The sequence below is a fragment of the Cricetulus griseus genome (genome assembly GCF_003668045.3).
Source record: "Cricetulus griseus strain 17A/GY chromosome 1 unlocalized genomic scaffold, alternate assembly CriGri-PICRH-1.0 chr1_0, whole genome shotgun sequence".
Taxonomy (NCBI): domain Eukaryota; kingdom Metazoa; phylum Chordata; class Mammalia; order Rodentia; family Cricetidae; genus Cricetulus; species Cricetulus griseus.
The window spans coordinates 55540377-55560171 of record NW_023276806.1 but is presented as its reverse complement, the minus strand read 5'-3'; the positions used below and the strand labels follow the sequence as shown (position 1 = coordinate 55560171).

Below are 19795 nucleotides of genomic sequence, written 5' to 3'. Positions count from 1 at the left end.
ATGGCCAATAGCCACTGATTTAATGAGGCATGCCCCTAGTGCAGGACCTTTGTGCTTCTCTTGGGCACCATCTCCTGGCATAGTGTATCCATGAACCTAGAAGGCATCCTAATCCACCACCAAGGTGTTCTTTTTCTCATCCATCCATCCATCCATCCATCTATCTATCTATCTATCTATCTATCTATCTATCTATCTAGATATCTATCTAATTTTTAAAGATTTTATTTATTTATTATGTATACAACATTCTGCTTCCTTGTATATCTGCACACCAGAAGAGGGCATCAGATCTCATAACGGATGGTTGTGAGCCACCATGTGGTTGCTGGGAATTGAACTCAGGACCTCTGGAAGAGCAGTCAGTGCTCTTAACCTCTGAGCCATCTCTCCAGCCCCTATTTATTTATTTTTGAGATAGAATTTCACTGTGTAGCTCTGACTGGCCTGGAGCTAGCTGTGTAGATCAGCTGGCCTCGAACTCATGGAGGCTTGCCTGTTTTTGTCTCTGCCTCCTGAGAGTGTTGGGATTAAAGATGTATACCACCATGCCTGGCCATCACTGAGGGTTTCTGTGTAGGGTTTCATTACATGGGCATGCCTCATTAAATCAGTGGCTATTGGCAATTAAACTTACTTTAGCCCCCTCTTGTTCCTGTAGGTCTCAGATGGAGCTGAAATTTCCAACCTGCTACTCATTGCCAACTTATTGAAAACTCTAAGGGCCCACCTTGATTCATTTCATTAGCACAAATTCTGACATGGTTGGAAGAGGCTCATCAGGTATTAGAAGCCTCCTGTCACTAATATTGCAAGGGAGTTAGGAGCTCAGGAATTAGGACTTAAACCAAGGGTATGAAGTCTATGCATATATATCATGTATATGTATATGTATATGTATATATACACACACATATATATGTGCTGCAATATAGATAGTGCATGCAAATGTTTATACTATACTAGTAACTAAAGAGGACATTTTGTACCGCAGTCAGGTATCATTTTTATTTTGGGGTAAAGCTTTGGTTTATACTCCTTGCGGAGGAGTGCAATATAAAAAGGGAAATAAAATCACTTGTCATCCTATTGCCTGGTATTTATTTTCTAGTCCTTTTTATATGACTATATATGACACTCTGTCTTGCTCTTCTCATTGCAGAAGTGGTATTTGCCTATTACAAAGCAATCTGAAGAGTACAGAACACCTGAAGTTGTAATTATTATTTTTTTAAGAATTGTTCCTCATGGGGAGGAACCTGCTGTTGTAGGCTGAGAAGGGTCAGGTGGATGCCATGGGCAGAGTTGGAAGACTGCAGAGTGTGGAAGAGATTAGTCTATTAAGAAAGTTCACTTTATTTCTGTGTTAAGGTGTACTCCCTGCTGTAATCCCAGCATTTGAGAGGCTGAGGCAGGAGGATGGCCAAAGGTTCAAAACTAGCCTTGCTAACTAATGAACAAGACCATATCTGAAAAACAAATATAAACAAACAAACAAACAAAAAACCTTTCTAAGAACAACCCCATTTTCAGGGATGAAGAGCTATTTGTAGGGTGGGAGGGAATTACAGAGTTAATGAACAGGTATGGCTGGTGTGGCTAATTTCCAGGACAGTGTTTGTTTGTTTGTCAGGATTGATTGTAATCTGCTTCCTGTCTGGATGGACGGGTTGTTCTGATCCCGTTGCCTTGCTCATTCAGACACTTAACACTGTTGACCCTTTGTGGGGGTGGGGTATAGGATCTGTGCCTGTGTAAGATCTAGTTAAGCTCATTGTCATATATTGTATCAGCTGGGGCTCAACTGCTTTGTTGGACAAGAAAAGACAAAAGGAGATTGGCACTTGGTGCAATCTTCAAAACCCACTGTTGAGAGTTTTCAGTTAGAATATATTCATTCATTTGGGCACCTGACTGGCTCTATTCAGAAAAGAGACATCTTAAGGCCGACAGTTGTGTGTGTGTGTGAGTGTGTGTGCATGTGCACACACGTGAGTATGCACTTGAGGCCATCATTCAACATCAGATATCTTCCTTGATTGCTTTCAGCTTTATTTCCTTTGAGACAGGATCTCTTACGGAGCCTGGAGCTCACTGATTCTGCTAGATGGGCTGCACCTATCTGCACCTTCCCAGCACTGAGATCACAGGTGTGTGCCCCTGTGTCGGCTTGTACATGGGTAATGGGAATCTGAACTCAGGTCCTTATGCTTGTATGGACAATGAAGTCATCTGCAACCCCAAAGCACACAGTTCTTAAGTCTGATATGCAGAGAACTACTTGGGGACAATTAAAAATCTTGATGCCTATGCCAAACTTCATGGGGCTGATGAGATGGTAAGGACACTTGCCATCAAGCCTTGTGACCTGAGTTCAATCCCTGGAAACCACATGGTACAAGGAGAGCATCAGCTCCCCCAGGCTGCAGCACAGATTGATGACATCATAGGATGCATCAAGGCACTGACTGTTATTTCCTGAAGCTTCTCCTACCTCAGTGCCTCTCTGATTCCATCGTGGGTTCAAAGATGAGCAGCAGTCCAGAAAGGGAGGTGTTAGAGTTCTCTGACCTGCCCCGTCCCTGTTCTTTGCAACGGGCAGGGCATGTTTGTAGCTTTTCAGGGGCAGATCATACAAAGCAGACTGAAGTACAAGGAGCCTAAGGTTATGATTGTAGTCAAGTCGTTTTCATACTGTTGTGCATTCCAGGAGTGCTCAAGTGTTTGATTGGACTGTCACAATGTATGTGTATGTGCGTATTTAAGTTTCATAAAAGTACCCAAAACTTGCTGGGAGGTGGTGCATAAGCCTTTAATCCCAGCACTTGGGAGGTAGAGGCAGAGGCAGGTGGATCTCTGTGAGTTTGAGGCCAGCCTGATCTACAAATCAAGTTCCAGGACAGTCAGGATTGTTACACAGAGAAACTTTCTGTCTTGAAAAACAAAACAACAAAAATGTACCTAATAGGTGCCAAATTTTAACATTGAAAATTTGTCTTCTCTGTGGCTTTAAATATAGTAATGACTGTCACCAAGCAGATTTACATGTTACTTTGTCCTGCTTAGGTAGTCTCTTCCCGTGTGTGTGTGTGTGTGTGTGTGTGTGTGTGTGTGTGTGTGTGTGTGTGTGTGTGTGTGTGCAGGGGGTGCTGGGGTGGAAGGAGTTTCAGTTCAGGGTGTGTGTGTGCACACGCATAGACATACATGAACATGTATACGGAGGGAAAAGTCTATGATGGGTATCTTCCTTAATCACTTTTTTGTTTTGTTTTGGTTTGGTTTGGTTTTTTGAGACAGGGTTTGTCCTTGTAGCTTTGGAGCCTATTCTGGCACTATCTCTATAGGCCAGGCTGGCCTCAAACTCACAGAAATCTGCCTGCCTCTGCCTCCTGAGTGCTGGAATTCAAGGCATGTGCCATCACCGCCTGGCTCCTTAATCACCTTTAGACCTTATTCTTTGAGACAAAGTCTCTTATTATATCTGGAGCTACCCTTGCTGTGCCCACACACAGAAGTTGGCTAACTCTGCTGGCCAGCAAGCCCTAGGGCAGCCTCCTAACACTACCTTCCCAGTGCTGGGATTACAGATGTGGGCTATCGTGCCTAGCCAGTGGGTGCTGGAGCTAAATTCAGCTCCCTATTTTCGTGTGGTAACCAACTAAGCTCTCTCCTTAACCCCTCCCTGCCCTTTGTAAAACAAACAAAAACAAATTATTATTTCTTTTTGTTTGCATAGCTGACCTTTGGGAGTCTGTTGTGCTGCAGACTAGAGGCCCTCTCGGCTGGACTGAGCTGTGCCGCTTAGGATTAACGTTATCCCTCCTCTGTAACAGTCGAGTTGGCTTGAGCTAAGTTTCTGCTGGGCAGAAGGAAAGGTTTCATGGCAGTGGGCTGCAGCTTTGGGTAGTGTGAGCAACCATGATGTGCTCATTCATAGGAGGCTACCAGAATGTCCTTGAGTGGTTGTCAAACAAGGTCTGTCTCCAGATCCAGGTCCCTTGTGTGCTTCAGCCACTTTGAGACAGCATCTTTTTATTGAGTACTGATTGGTGAGAGGCTTTATAGACATCCCATCTTTTTCATCTTGCACACGAGGAAACTGAGGATTGGAGGCCTTAAGAAACTGATCCAAGGTTTCAGCTGGTAAGGGACAAAGCCAGTGTTGCAACATTGTCTTCTCTGAAGTCCTTTTGTAAGATGAGACCAAGGTCTGGAGACAAATGCATGCCCACGATGACACGGCTATGTCTGGTCTGAGCTGTGCTGACTTCTGAGGCCAGGTCTCAGATGCTCTTTCTGCCATGCATTGCTGTCTCTGCCATCTGCCACACCCAGCTGCTGCCCAGGGAGCATGCAGAGAGGTGCCTCTCCATGTTTGAGTGGCTCAGGAATGGTCAGCTACAGCAATCCATTTTCCTCCTCCTCCCATCTTAACCCTCCTTCCTCTTCTTTTTTAGTTTTTTGAGACAGGGTTTCTCTATGTGTAGCCCTGGCTGTCCTGGAACTTGCTCTGTCTCTAGTCTGAGGCTGGTCTTGAACTCACAGTGATCCACCTGCCTCTGCCTTCTGAGTGCTGGGATCAAAGGTGTCTGCCTCTACCACCCAACTAGCAATCCGTTTTCTACTGTTGTAATAAAATCCCCAAGCGGAATGTTTTATTTTAAAAAGCAGTTTGTTTAGCCCATGCTTTTAGAGAACAAAGGCCAAAGACTGTTTGTTGGCCCTATGTGTTCAGTTTCTGGTGAGGACCCACTTGACTGTGTCACAATGTGGTGATGGTACCCTGGCAGGAAAATGTAGTGTGCAAGAGTGAGGAACCATCTTATAGTGAGGTAGGAAGCCACAGATGGAGGATTTGGGTTTTTTGCTTGTTTGCTTGTTTTTCAATAATAGTGCACCCTTGTGGAAGCTAACTCATCCCAGCTATTTGCATTGATCCCTTCCAGTGTTCCCCTGACCTCTTGACCTTGCCCTAGTTCCCAGCTCTTAAAGGTTCCAAACCACTCTCTTCTCCCTGCAAAGGCTCAGCTTCCAGCATATGAACCCCTTCCTTGTGGAGTACATTCAGACCCTGTCAGAAGCATAGCAGATGGCATGGGCCGAGAAACTTCAGTCTCCATGTTTAACTTCTGCCCCTGCAAGAGGATACAATGTGAGGGGCATAGAGGGGGTAGGCAGAGTCAGAAGTGACCTTGGGGAGCTATGCCAGAACCAGGAGGCAGGGGCTTGGTGGGCCAGTCAGAGCTAAGGGCCCAAGGGCAGCTAACTGTGTTTCTAGTCTTCCCATGCCCTGTCCCTCTCTGCTTTGTCAGCTGGTGGGAGTCTACTCAGTTTCACATTCCTCATTCCCTATAAACCAGCAGCCATCGCAGGATCTGCTTGCCTCCATCTGTATAGGGAAAAGGAGATGCTCCTTGGGATGAGCTGGAAATAAAGAACGCAGCCAAAGAAAGACTCAATGACTTTCTTGGGCCAGCCCTGCTAATCATGGGAGAAACATTTAATTTCAGCCAGATTACAAGACAGTTGCTTTTATTTGTTTTTGGCTGGATTTGTGCCAAGGATTCAACTTTTCCTGTTCATTTTATTAAAAACTTTATAAACAGCATTAATAAATAGATATAAAACTGCCTTATAAATGACAGAGAGACCAAATGAAATTCACAAGGGTCAGTGTTGAATAAGTAACAGAGCCTCGTCCTTGTGCGATCAAATTCTCATATATGCAAATTAGATACAGAGCTTTACTACAGTGTTTTAATTAATATTTATAAATCACAGAGTGCCTTAGAAAGGGCCAGTAACCTATTTATATTGCCATAATGTCACACAAATAACAAATCCTCTGGGGACTGTGGTCTGTTTTGCATTTGGTCAGAAAAGTAAACATATTGTTGTGTCTGTCTCCCCTTAGGTGCGGTGTCAGCACAGCGACAGGTCACCGTCCAGGAGGGACCCTTGTATCGCACAGAGGGCTCCCACATCACCATTTGGTGCAATGTGAGTGGCTACCAGGGCCCCTCTGAGCAGAACTTCCAGTGGTCCATTTACCTGCCCTCTGCCCCTGAACGCGAAGTGCAGATTGTTAGCACAGTGGACTCCTCCTTCCCTTATGCTATCTACACCCAACGAGTCCTAGGTGGGAAGATCTACGTGGAGAGAATCCAGGGGAACTCAGCCTTACTTCACATCACAGAGCTGCAAGCCCGGGATGCAGGGGAGTATGAATGTCACACCCCTAACACTGATGAGCGCTACTTTGGAAGTTACAGTGCCAAGATGAACCTAGTGGGTAAGGAAACACTACTTCTGGGTGGCCAGTGTCAGGCCTGAGTTCCTTCTGTTGCCATACACCTTTGCTACCTACTGTATGAATAAAAAAAAAAAAAAATTCCCTAAATATCTTAGAATGCATTAGGAAGCATAAGTGAATACAGTTTCTGTGTACACTTGTGAACACTGTTTTAAGGCTGGCACTTGGGAAAGTTCTCATGCAAACATTAAGAACTTCAGTAGTTAACCAGACCTTTCCTGGTGAAAGGCAACATGAGTATATAAAGGCAAGATCCGAGTGTGGTGCTGCATGCCTATAACCTCAGCATCCAGGACTGCCCTGTAGCAAGGACGTTTGTGGGTGACATTTTGGATGCATGGCTTGAAGGTAAAGTGGGTGAGATCAGCAGGAAGGAGGCAAAGCCCCTGTAGAGCAAGGGCAAAGCTCCCACCCCTGCAGAAGGAAGCGACGGTAGATCTAACAGGAAGATCACAACAGGAGTGCAGTAATGTGTATGAGGGAAATCTCAGGGGAGTTTCTGCTCACATACTGTGAGTTCCAGATGCTCAGAGGGGAGAGAGAGTGAGAAGGGAATGAGACTATTTTGAGGTACAGTAAATGATTTTAGTGGACAGCCTGGGTGGATTCTCAGACAGTCGTAGTAATGGTTCTTTTAGGAACCAAGTGGATTTCAGAGACAGACAGTAGCTTGTGACTGAAGCTGACCAAGAGCAGGTGTGTTTTTTAAATTTCTGCCCTGTCGATATGCGTTTAATAGCAAATCCAGACAAGAAATAGTAAGAGCTTTAGCAGGCCTGATGTTTGGGCAGACAGGCACTGGAATATCGCTGCTTGAAGCATCTACCACTATCCAGAGGGCCTTACTTTGATATGAGGTAATCGGAACACTCAATTTTGGGTCCTTACTTCGGGGTGAAATGGCCTGGACTCCATCTCTCAGAAATGATGAGCAAAAAGGACAGGTTTTGAGGTGCAGGGCGAGAGTAGGGCTCCAGGTACCCAGAGCTCCCTGGCTGCATGCTAAGAAGCTGTGAACTGCCAGTCTCTCTCAATGCTCTCTGTATGCTGGAGAAGATGTAAGCTGGAAGAGAGGGGAACATTTAGTGTGGACAGCCCTGGCTACCCAGTGCTGGTGAGAAAGGACAGCCAACAGCAAGGCTGCTCTGGTTTGTACCCACGTCCTGATCTCTACTTTTCATTTTCATGGTGAAGCAGCATGTGTCGGTAGGTCTTTTGTCAATAAGGACACTACCTTTGCTTATGTTTTACTTCTGTAATGAGCCTGTATCTTTGTAAGAGGACTTTAAGCCTCAATCTTGGGACAGGCATAGGGAGGAAAACCTACCTTGTCATGACTGGAGCGCCTTTATCAGAGTGGGGGTGGCAGTTAATCTTCAGAAAGATAAAAGGTCGGAATAAAACTCCAGTGATGGGACCCAGCAGTGGCTTCATTCGCCTGAGTCCTCTGAGTGCTGTGGCTTCCTTCTGCTGTGGGCCACATTGATGAATCATGAGAAGGCACAGGGGAACAGGCCAAGCTTAGTGGTGCCCATTTGTAATCCAGCCGCTTGGAAGGTTGACACTGGAAGATCACAAGTTCAAGGCCACCTTGGACAACATAGTGAGACTTTGTCTACAAATTGAAGAGGCAGAGTCTGGGTTGTAGCTCAGTGGTGGCGCACTTGCCTGTTAGGCATGAAGTCCTAGGTTCTATTCCCCTGCCCCTGTACAAGGGGAAAATAGGGAACGTTGATGGCTTTCTGTGTTCCCACTCCCCATTGTCGTTCTGAGCACCATGAATTGATGAAGTAAAGTGGGAGATGGGATGGAGAGTGGGCCAAGAAGGGAAAAGGGAAGGTTAGTATGGGAATGAAAGGCAAAAGGCCCAGGAGCCGTTCCCAGTCAGAAGTGAGATTAAGGTATCTCAAAGCAATACCCAAATCAACAATGCAGATCTCAGCGATTACTCTTATACCATATTCTCAGGGAGTTCTTTGTTGTATACATTTTCAAAATAAAATCCATCTTTTCTCTGAGTGTCATTAAAATATTAAGCAGGCATCAGCCAATGCCAAAAATATTGGCTATCATACAAAAGGGTATTTAGGTTTATATGCCTTTTGGGGTTGTCTGTGGCCTTGAATTGATTGTCAGAGCTGCCTCTGTTGAGGCAGTAACAGTGGTTTCTGTGTGAAGTAGGGCCCTCACCTCTTGGAAAGTAAGTCTCAGATTCTGTAGCCTTGTAACTATCCTCTGTGGGAACATTCTATGTTACAGTGATCCCAGATTCCCTGCAGACCACAGCTGTCCCCCAGACTCTGCACAAAGTGGAACACGACCCATTGGAGCTCAGTTGCGAAGTGGCCACTGAGAGCGAACAGCACAGCCACCTCTCAGTATCCTGGCTTCGGCGGAAGGGTGGCGAGAAGCCTGTGGAGGTCATTGCCCTGAGCCGAGACTTCATCCTACACTCCAGCAGCGAATATGCCCAGAGGCAGAGCCTCGGGGAGGTGCGGCTGGACAAGCTAGGGAGAACCACCTTCCGCCTCACCATCTTCCACCTGCAGCCTTCGGACCAGGGCGAGTTCTACTGCGAGGCTGCTGAGTGGATCCAGGACCCAGATGGCTCTTGGTACGCCATGACCAGGAAGCGCTCTGAGGGTGCTGTCGTCAACATCCAGCCTACCGGTCAGTCACTCTCAGCTTCTCATCCTTTACCTGGTGGGGAGTTAGACACGAGGAGGGTGTGGGGACACCTTGTCTGGGTGACATGACCAGGTAGCAGGGTTTTTCGTGAGGTTAGAGATGGTTGTAATGTCAACTGGAGAAAACAAGCATACACAGACCTAACTTGCCATGAGCCACAGACAGCTGCCCATACTGGGTCCCTGCTCATTGCCATGTTTCTTTACTATATGGCATCATACATTATTTTTAATAAGAAATTTGTTTTTTACCAAATAAGAGATTTTGCAGAAAAATGTGGCTGGAGAGAAGGCTGGAGAGTGGCCCAGAGCACTTAGTGCTCTTGTAGAGGACCCAGGTTCACTTCCTAGCTCCGACTTAGTTGTTCACAACTATTCCTAACTTCAGTTCAGGGGATCCTTTGCCCTCTTTTGATCTCCAAGAACACATGTGATATACACATACACATGTAGACAAGACACTCACATGTAAAATAAAATGAGTAAACCTTTTTAATAATTTTTCTTTTAAATGAGAGATTTCACAGAAAATCTTTGTGTCCCATTCCTGTTAGCCATGAATGCCACTCAGTTTGATGATGTTTCGATTGTAGAGGACATTTGAGGTGAAAAGCCTTCTGTTGGATGTGTGAAATGACAAACAAGGGAGATGTTAGTATATTATTATTTTTATATGAATATTCCTGCCATTTTTTTTTTTTAGAACTTGTAAAATGTTTTAAGGCATATTGTCATGTCTGTGAGGCGAATTATATGGCTTCCTCACACTGTAGGTGAACATAGTGAATGCAGAACATGCTGTGTGGTGTGACCCGGGGAATAATCAGATTGTGTGCCATGAGGCCGGTGTAGAGTATTAGGTTCTGCTGTGGACATTTTGTCAAGGGAAGGCCTGGGTAGGGTCCCTGAGGTGGAAGATTGGTGTTCTTAGGGCTGAGGTAGTGATGGTGGCCTGGCAAGCCGAAGTCCTCCACAGCTTCTCCTGGTGTTTCCTGAGACTCCAGGTTCTACTCCAGGTTCTTGCCCCTGCAGAGTTCCAGTTAGAATGGATGTGTTGTCAGCTGCATTGGCCGAGCTGGGGCAGGCTCTCCTGTGGGCTTGGCTTTGGTTGGAGGATGGTCATCGTGTTGTCACTGGGGTGGTGGAGGACCTTTTCTCCTCTTTCTGCTGAGGGCTGTTGGTCCTGATGAGGAGAGGAAGTTTCTGCATCACAGGTGGTGGCGCTCTTGTCAGAACCTGCCTCTTGTCCCCCTGTCCTGGTGGTCACTTACCTTGGTCCTTGCACGGTGCTGTGGCATTTGAGAGCAATGCTTCAGAGTCACCTAATACCAAACCCTCCTCAGAGACTGCTGGGGGTGGGGCTGGGAAGCTGTGTTTCTGATGTACTGACTTCCCACATTGTTCTTTACCTGTCTCCTGTTGTAATTTAAAAACAGTAGCTTGAGAGAGAGAAGGACACCGTCTGACAGGATTCAAACAGAGCGGTTTTTTTTTTTTTTTTTTTAATTAGGGAAAGAGATCATATAAAATGGAAAGGGGAGGGGGGAGACTGTCCCCTGAACAGGTGGTTGGTTCTCTTGATGGCTGCAGCTGAGGGTGTATCCTGCCAGAACCCCAAGGACAGGCCAGTACAGATGCCTGAACACTAACAGCTACATTTTGTCTTGCACAGCTCTAGAGGAAGCAGGGCAAAGAGCATCCTTTGGACACCTAGTGGGTATGAAAGAAAGCAAAAGAAGGTTGGATTCTTGGTGAGAAGGGCACACTTGATCCATACTTAGGACCAGGGCTCTTAGTGGCTTCTGGATCTTCTAATATTAAATTTATCCAAGAGGCTTTAGTTCCTGTTTATCATTTTCCTTCCTGGTTGGTTTTAAGGTCAGTGTCAAAAAAGTCTGGGCCTAATTTCAGGACTTAATGCTTTTAAATTAGGTTGCATCAGCTAATCTTCTTTATTTTAATCTTACCAATTTAGAATTAGGATAGTTTGAATTTGTCCTGCAAATATTTCCAGACTAAGCCAGCAAAGGAAAATATTAATGGAAAAAAATGTTGATAACTTCACTGTGTGTTTCTGTACAGGCTCCAGGAGTTTCACTCCAGTCTTTTTCTTCATGTTTATTTTCACAGACATTAGTCTTTATTGCATTGAAGGTGTGGTGCGAGCATCGGGGGATGCCAAGGTGAATGACATTGCTCTGTGCACTTAGGGTGCTAAGTGCTGGGTGAATAGTGAAAGCTGTTTCTGCTCTATGTTTTCTTTGCATAAGGTGGCTGTTATAGCAAATCTGGGAATTCCAGTTTCTCTGGTGACTTGATCTGTGTCAAGGTTGAGCAGACAGCAGCAGGAAATGTGGGAGGGAATAGGTCGTTTGGTAGGTGGCGGGCAGAAGAAAGTCAAGTGACCAGATGTTGAGATCTAGATTGAGCAGTAGGGAAGGGAAGGGAGGGTACTTGCAGCTATGTGCTATGAAGTAGAGCATGGACTTGACACTGGATCAGGCGTTGTCAAGCAATTCTTGGAACTATAGGGGGTCACATGCACGTGTGGGAACTAATGGGTAGAGGACAAGAACCTGTCTACCCCTCTTTTGCTTTAGCCAAATGTTTGCCCTATTGATCAGTAGAAGATTTTACATGAAGAACCTCTTGAAGTTTGAAAACTCTCACTGCAGGGAATAGAGATTTTGACCAGGAATTGACCACCTGATTCGGTAATTTAGAAGGAAGAGCTCAGGCTTGTGTGTGTGTGGGTCATGTGTAAAGTTATTAGAAAGGGTGGTTATGAAGTCAAGAGACAGGGTTGTGAAGAACTCATAGGGCCAGGCTGTGGTGGTCTGGGAGGGGGGACCTGGTGTTAGAGGCAGAAGGAAAGAGAGGCGATGAAGGAATTGTCTGTGATTCACTGAACTGTGGGAAGAAAAAGCAGATGAAGGGTCATGAGGACAAGCAGAGCCCTGCTGGGAGGTCTGCTTACTTGTTAGTGGCAGCACTGGTTGTCTTAGTAACCAAGTAGAGGGATCTACCTTGTAAGCAGACTCTCAGAGACATTCACAGCACCACATAGCCGTTGTGTCATTGGACATGCACATCTGGAGCTGTTAAAGACAGAACCTGCAAGTGAGGAGGGCTCTGAAAAGCTCATGGGGCAAGAATAGGAACAAGCTAGAGAGATCCATGGCAGTAGGAGGTGGTCAGAGAACAGGCCCCATTGTGAATGGAGCAGAACGGTCAGGCAAGGCAGGGGAAAGGCAGAAGGGACATGTCTTGGAACTGAGGGAGGAGAGCAATCCCAGAGGCTGGAGCTTGCTCTTGGGGGGGTGAGGATCAGGTCAACCATTGACATCGCTCACTAGGTCAGTGGCCAAGGGACCAGGAAGCCGGATTTCAGTAGGCTAGGAAAAAGGGATATAGAATAGCTTAACATATTCCATAGTCAATTGGGCATAAGCAAGAGCAAATTGCTCTGCAGAAAGGGGGTTTGCATCTATAGCCAGGGTTGTGAAAGCTACATGGAACATGGGGCATTCTCATGGGATAAGCAGTGTCTAGGGCTGCCAAAAGAGGAAATCCAGAGTGATAACCCACTTTGCCTAGGACAAAGGAGAAGATCTGAGGTTCTGGGATCCCCTGGTATACCATTCTGGCAGGCACCTGGATTTAGGGTTACTGGTGGATTATTAATTACTATATTTTATTGATCAGAGGCCTAATGACAATGGATAACATGGATACCGTCTTACCTGGGTGTGTCCCCCTAGCAGACAGTAGTAGAATAAAACCTGCTGCTTTTTGCTGTTCTCTCCCAGGACTGTTTTGTTTGAGATGGGGAGGAGGCCACAGCTGACATATCTGAGGTGTTGTTGAGAGGGCTTTGCTCTGTCAAGAAATTTGGGTAATACAGGGAAAAATTAGTCACTGGCAAGAAATGGTGTCTGGCTCAAGAGACTGACCTGTGTGAGCTGGACTGGAGTAGAGAAGTACTTGCTTGGTTCACACAATCCATTTCCACAGGGAAAGTGGACTCTCACATGCTTCGAGAGCATGGAGGATGGGTTGGAGATGCCTGAGGCGTGGATCTTGAATATGGTAGTGATGGCCTGGAAATGCCCCAGAGAGAAGGCCATTGTGGTGTGGAATCCTTCCTTAGAAAGTTCACACACCACTGTAATGTGATTTCCTCCCATAGTCTGTCTCTACAAGAACATAGCTAGAACTGGAAGGAGCTAGGAGCTACAGGCTCCCACAGCAAGGGGAGATGATGCCACTTCCTCCCAGTCTTAACTTCTCTTCCTATCCCCTCACTTCCACCATGAGTGTGCCTCCTGATACAAGGTGATGTTTCTTGAGTCGACCATGTACTGTTTCTTGGAGATGTGTGATGCTGTTTGCAGTGATGATACCTGCCCCCCCCCCGCCCCCCGCCCCGTGCGCTACTAGATAGATGGAGCTCTTGGAAGAATTCCTGCCTTGATCCTTGGCCATTTTCAGAGGTGCCTGGCTGTTAGTGGCAGTAGATTCTTTCTGCTGTCTTCTTAAAGTCATGACCTGGCAGGTTGTAGGCTAGTACAAAGACATTCTGTGTGATACAGCTAGTTTGCCTTGCCCATATTTAGTTTTCAGTGTTCTTGTTAGAGTGGTAGAGAGAAGAAGCTCAATCAATTCATCTGACTGTTGACTAAAATTGGGGTCAGCACCTAGACCACTCTAATTTTGTCTCATAGACCTCTGTGAGGTATCTGCTGAACAAACAGACATACATGTAATCATGTTTCTCTAGCAGAGCTTAGGCCTGACCTTTTCTGCCTGCCACCTAAGTGAGGCTAGGCTTGTCTTCAGGCACTGAAGGGTGTAATCTAGTAACATACTCCTTGACAAAGCTTTATTGGTCTAGATGGAAGCAGTAAGCTCCTAAGACTGCCTGGGTTTGGCTGGGACTCTGGTATTTAAGGATTTGTATGGCTGGATTTGGATTTTCTCTCAAGATGAATACTGAGTCATCTCTGTGGTTAGTATCATGAAGAAGTTCAGGGGAATGAGGATTTCCTGAAGCAGTTTGGTGGACTGCAGCCCTCATTTGCCCAGAATGCATCCAGTTTGTTTGTGTTCCCAGACAAAGAGTTTACTGTGCGTCTGGAGACCGATAAGAGGCTGCACACAGTGGGTGAGCCGGTGGAGTTCAGATGTATCCTAGAGGCTCAGAACATTCCCGACCGCTACTTTGCCGTTTCCTGGGCCTTCAACAGCTCACTCATCGCCACCATGGGACCTAATGCTGTGCCAGTCCTCAACAGTGAATTTGCCCACCGTGAAGCCAAAGGACAGCTTAAAGTAGCCAAAGAGAGTGATGGTGTCTTTGTGCTGAAGATATACCACCTCCGCCAGGAAGATAGTGGCAAATACAACTGCCGGGTGACTGAGCGAGAGAAGACTGTCACTGGCGAGTTCATCGACAAGGAAAGCAAGCGCCCCAAGAACATCCCCATTGTCGTCCTTCCTCTCAGTAAGTAGAAGTGCGTCGCTTTCTAGTTCCCAGTGCAGTGGCTAGTGACATCTTGGAGAAGTTATGGGAGAGAGGATAGCTTTAGGGACAAGGGGCAGAATTTGGGCTAAAGATGACCAGAGAGAGGGGCCTCTCCATCTCCTTCAGGCCCAGGTCTACAAAACCTGGAGCTGAAGATGTCTTGGCTGGAGATGGTACCTGCAGACTTGAGCTCAAACAGCTTGGTGTAAAACATCAGCCTTGCCAGCTCAGCTTGGAGGAAGACCAGGAAGTCATTTGCTTCTCTGGGGGAATTAAATCCCAGAAGAAGTTGGGCAGAGGCCTGCCTTGAAATCTCACTTAAGGAGAGCTCATCTCTTACGGGAGGATTTGGGTATCATCTACTGCATTACTAAGAAGGATTTGCTGTCTGGGCTTTTCCAGGTATCAAGGCAGGTATTTCCCTAATTGTCTCTTCTGCACTGAAATTGCATTGCTAAAAGTCAGTGGGTGGTAGATCACTCGCCAGCACAGATGAATTGTTAGGTTCATCCTAATGTGACGAAGTTTGTCAGTGGACGGGGGTCTCTGTCTTCCTGGAATATGCTTCGAGAGCTTGGACCTCTCAGGGCAGTCCCAGGGACTCTGCCTCCATGCACACTGACAGTGTCAGGATGGGTGGTACTCTTCTGGGAACTCCAGAGAACAACAGTGTATGCATGCCGAGTTTAAATGTTCATAGTGTCAAGACGTTCTTATTAATCTCTTTCCTCTCACAGTTCTGTTTTTAGCAAAAAGTTAATCAAAACTTAACAATGCTCTGATTTTAAACAAGATGGTCTAGTTTAAGAACTAACCTTTAACTTTTCTTAGCTCCCAGGACTGTTCCTCCTCTTAGCTTTGTAATGATTTCCTTTACATTTTTATTTACACATCTGTGTATTCAAAATGTTCTGTTAAGTGTGAAGTCCAGAGCAGATGGAGGGGGGCTGTCACCCTTCTTTCTTTTTTCATCAGTGGGATTGTACTTTGAACACACACACAGACACACACACACACACACACACACACACACACACACACACACACACACACACACCCCTTGAACTCTTGTGCTTTCCTCGCAGTTGCATGGTGCTTTGCATAGAGTAGGTGCTTGCTAAATATATGTACAGTTGGAACTATCAAATTGAATGCCCACACTCTTTATCCTGTTGTCCTGTGCTTGCCCTAACCACAGACTCAATACTTTCAACTAATCATTCATTGTTTCGTAAGGATGGCATGAAGGGCAGCCACACTGTTTGCTTCCTTTATCTTTTGTACTAAAAGATTTCCCCCAGCCCTTCCAAGAACTTGTTTGATGATCTGTGGCCTGCTATATTGCTTTTCCAGCAGATAACTGGGTAGTTAAAGTCCCCCAGCAGCACCAGATCCTGCCCCAAGGCCACTTGGGTAAGTCTACTGAAGAACAACAATCAATCGGTAATGGTGATAATGCCCTGGACTTTAATGGCACCTTTCCTCCTAAGAACCCAAAGTGCTTCTGCATAAATGATCTCTCTGCTCTCAAGCCTCCAATCCCTGTAGAAGCTAGTGTTACATCCATCTTGTGAACGGAGACGTCAGAACACACACAGGGAAGTGTCTGATCCGGTTGTTCAGTTAGTGGTTGAGCTTGCAATTGCATTAGGAACATTTGCTCTAACTCCAAACCCGCTGCTCTGCGCTTAGCCTGTGCTCCGCTAGCAGCCTCCTGAATGGAAATTTCATTTATGAACACACATTCAGATTTTCATTAGTTCTGTCTTAGTTTTCATTCAGTGTGGAGGATTTTAACTTGTTGGCTACCTTGTTATAAACCTGGGAACCTGTATAAATTGTTACAAAGGGCAGTGCAGCACCAGATCTGTGTTTGCCCATGCTGTGGCTGCCAGAAGGCTCTTCTTCTCTCCAGGTTTATAGCCTTTCTCCAAAAAGCCATCCAGAATGTCCTTAAGAGTTCATTGGGGTGACAGTAGGGCATACAACTGATGTCCTACAGGTCATTCTGTATAAGACAGACAGAAGGTTTTCTTCCTTGATGCTGAAGTGGCCTTTTTCGTCTCCCACCTTGAGTTGAAAGTAGTGAGGAAAAGTGTTGACAATGACAAATAAAGCACAGGGCTGTAACTCAGTAGTAGAATGGCTGCAGAGCACTGTTCAGCCCTCAGTTCTGCCCACCTCCCCGTTCCATTCTCTCTGTGTCATGACGCTAAGTAGGCACTAGTAGAATTCCAGCTGTGCACATGAGAAATTGACTCTTGGGAGGAACACCAAGATTCCACAGTCAAAAGGTGGCGCAGCCAGCTCTGAACCACCAGTGCTATGGACAATGGCTCTATAAGAGCCTTGTCCTGGGCATCTGTCCTCCTGAAGACTGCTGTTCCCACCTTGTCCAGACCCCCCTTTGTGGGAAACAAGCACAGCACACCCACTATGACAAAAGCTAGGCTCGGAGGCCTGGTGCTCTTCTCTTCTGTTTCTGTCTGTGGGGGAAATGACGGGGAGAAGAATAAAGTGGATCAAAGGCTGCAGTAATCGGGTGTGCTTCTTGATCTGGGGTTTGACTTAATCGATTGTCAGTGGTGCCTAGAAAATTGAATCCAAATTGATTATGACACCATGTTTTGTGTTGGTTAATTCTTATGAGCTCATTGAACTCAATATAGGTAATTATACAGAATAATATATGCATGATTAAGAAAGTGTTAGCCATCCTGTTTATGAAAGGGAATAAGTAAAATCAGTCATGATTGTGGGTAGCGCCTTTGAAAAAGTACTGTGTGTGTTACACAATCTGTGTGCATTGTCTTATTTGTCTTTTAATCTTTTGTAAGTTAAAAATGCTATCTTAGAAAGCTGAGGCTTATAGAGTTTAAATTATCCCCTTGACTGAGACTAGCTATACAAAGGAGCGGCAAAGGCTAGACCAAGCTAGCCCGGGAGTGGGGTTCTTACCCCCAAGCTTTGCTTGGCAGACTGTCAGGGTGGAGAGCAGAGGTACCCCAAGCCTGAGGGAGCGAGTATAATAGGAGAACGGTAGATGGTGAGCCACTGGCTGGGGCTCTTTCTTCTGTGTAAATGAAAGTGTGACACTCTGCTCTCCACGCACTCTGTGAGACTAAACCATCTGTGTCCCATTTCCACTCGCAAGCACATGCCATCTTCCAAATACTTCCTGACATTTTTTCCTACTTCCTAATATTTCCCTGAAGGATTCAAATGGCACGCTAAGGATGTTTATAGCTTTTGTTTGACTGCTGTAGCTCCAAGTTGTGGAAGATTGAGGTGCAGTAGGATTTGGAAGTTATTCTTCACACCGAAACTCCAAGCCCAAAGCCCTGAACTGCATCTGAACAGGTCACCCATGAATCGTTTTATGCTAGCAACATCCTGTCATTATATTATATTTCTCAGGTTCTGATTTACTCTTAGCATTTAGGACCTCATTATCCCATTACACTACCCAAAGCAAAGAACAGTCTAGGCTACCTGATCTAGGGAGCAGTGCTCAGTTTGAACCATCCAGATCTTATAACAGTAAGTTGTGTTTCAGAACAAATCACAGTGTTTTGAATCTTTTGGGCTTCCCTGTCAGGATCATGGGATTTGGTCTGCGCCCTTCTTCCTGTGTCATCTGTAAGGTAGTCACCATGGAGACTGTAAACCCCCAGTGTGGCACTCTCTCTTCTCCTCAGAAAGCAGCATCTCTGTGGAGGTGGCCAGCAATGCCAGCGTCATCCTTGAGGGTGAGGACCTGCACTTCTCCTGTAGTGTTCGCACAGTGGGCAGATTGCAGGGCCGCTTCTCTGTCATCTGGCAGCTTGTGGACAGGCAGAACCGCCGCAGCAACGTCATGTGGCTAGACCGGGATGGCACCGTGCAGCCAGGCTCATCCTATTGGGAGCGCAGCAGCTTTGGGGGCATCCAGATGGAGCAGGTGCAGCCCAACTCCTTCAGCCTGGGCATCTTCAACAGCAGGAAGGAAGATGAGGGCCAGTATGAATGCCATGTGACGGAGTGGGTACGGGCCGTGGATGGAGAATGGCAGATCGTGGGAGAACGCCGTGCCAGTACCCTTGTCTCCATCACAGCTCTTGGTGAGTGAGCAGTGGGACCATGTCAGATGCTTTTGTGTCAGGCTCCTTCTCTTCTTAGCAGTGTTCTGGTTGGAGGGAGGGCCTGGGGAGATGCCTCAGTGGTTAAAGTGTTTATTCTGTAAGCATGGAGATCTGGAATTCAGGTTCACAGAACCCCAGTAAAGTGTTGAGTGGGCTGGACATCATGCCTGTAATTCCAGCCTCAGAAGCAGACATGGGCTCCTTACAGCAAGCTAGTTATCGAGAGCAGCCATACCAGTGAACTCTGGGTTTGATTAACAGACCCTGCCTCAACGAATAAGGGGAAAGAACAATTGAGGATTCCTGACATCAATCTCAGGCCTGTGCATGCATGCATATACACATACAACCACATACAAACATACATATACTCATATATGCATCTCAACACACACACACACACACACACACACACACACACACACACACACACACACACACACACACACAGTAAAAAGGGAAACAAGTTCTGACTGGAGATAATGGTATCTTCTAGAGGTTTTCCTTGAAGGGACTCTAGGTGAGTATGTGCAGAGCTGAGGAAACTAACAGTAGATGGGGGGTGACATACGGGCTAGTGACTCCTGTAGGCTGTTACCACCCCTGGAGCTGGGGGTGTCAGGATTCTAGCCAGATTAGTGTCAGCAACTAGCAGGACATGGCTGTGGCAAAACTGGCCTGGAAGACAGAAATGACCAGGTACAGTGACGAGTTTCTTCTGTCTGTAGGGTGTCTTGCCCAGCTGCTCACAGCCCAGCCCTCCCAAAAGTGGCTGAACAGGATGGAAATCCCATTGCCAACAATACAGCATTTGCCCTGTGTCTCAGCACTCATCTCAGTTGTCCCATTTAGTGTGTTTTTATCTCCTCCTCTGTAAAGCCCCCCACTTAAGAAAAAAACATTTCCTCATTTGCACGGAGCGAAAAGATACCTTGAGATTTGCAGAAACCAAGTAATATTAGATTTGCTTCTCACGGGGTATCCAAAACGGCTTCTACCCGTGTTATCTGCCAGATGTAATCGGTCTATCACATTTTAAAAGACCAGCCTGCTACTTTGCTGGGAAGATAACTTATTTTGTCAGGCCTTCTGTTTGTCAAGAAGCTTTGTCAGTCCCCATTCCCTCAGGTAAGGCTGGTGATGCTGTTGA

General features: G+C 46.2%; 1 protein-coding gene across 1 annotated transcript in view; it reads left to right on the top strand.

Annotated features, from left to right (window-relative positions):
• Positions 1-5094: 5094 nt before the first annotated feature.
• Positions 5095-19795, top strand: part of Igsf3 (immunoglobulin superfamily member 3) — a 36886-nt gene continuing 22185 nt past the window's right edge. Inside the window, exons 1-6 of the mRNA XM_035451309.1 lie at positions 5095-5152; positions 5915-6292; positions 8573-8983; positions 14114-14503; positions 15878-15937; positions 18223-18624. Coding sequence (XP_035307200.1) covers positions 5095-5152; positions 5915-6292; positions 8573-8983; positions 14114-14503; positions 15878-15937; positions 18223-18624 — 1699 coding nt within the window. The remainder of the gene's footprint in view (positions 5153-5914; positions 6293-8572; positions 8984-14113; positions 14504-15877; positions 15938-18222; positions 18625-19795) is intronic.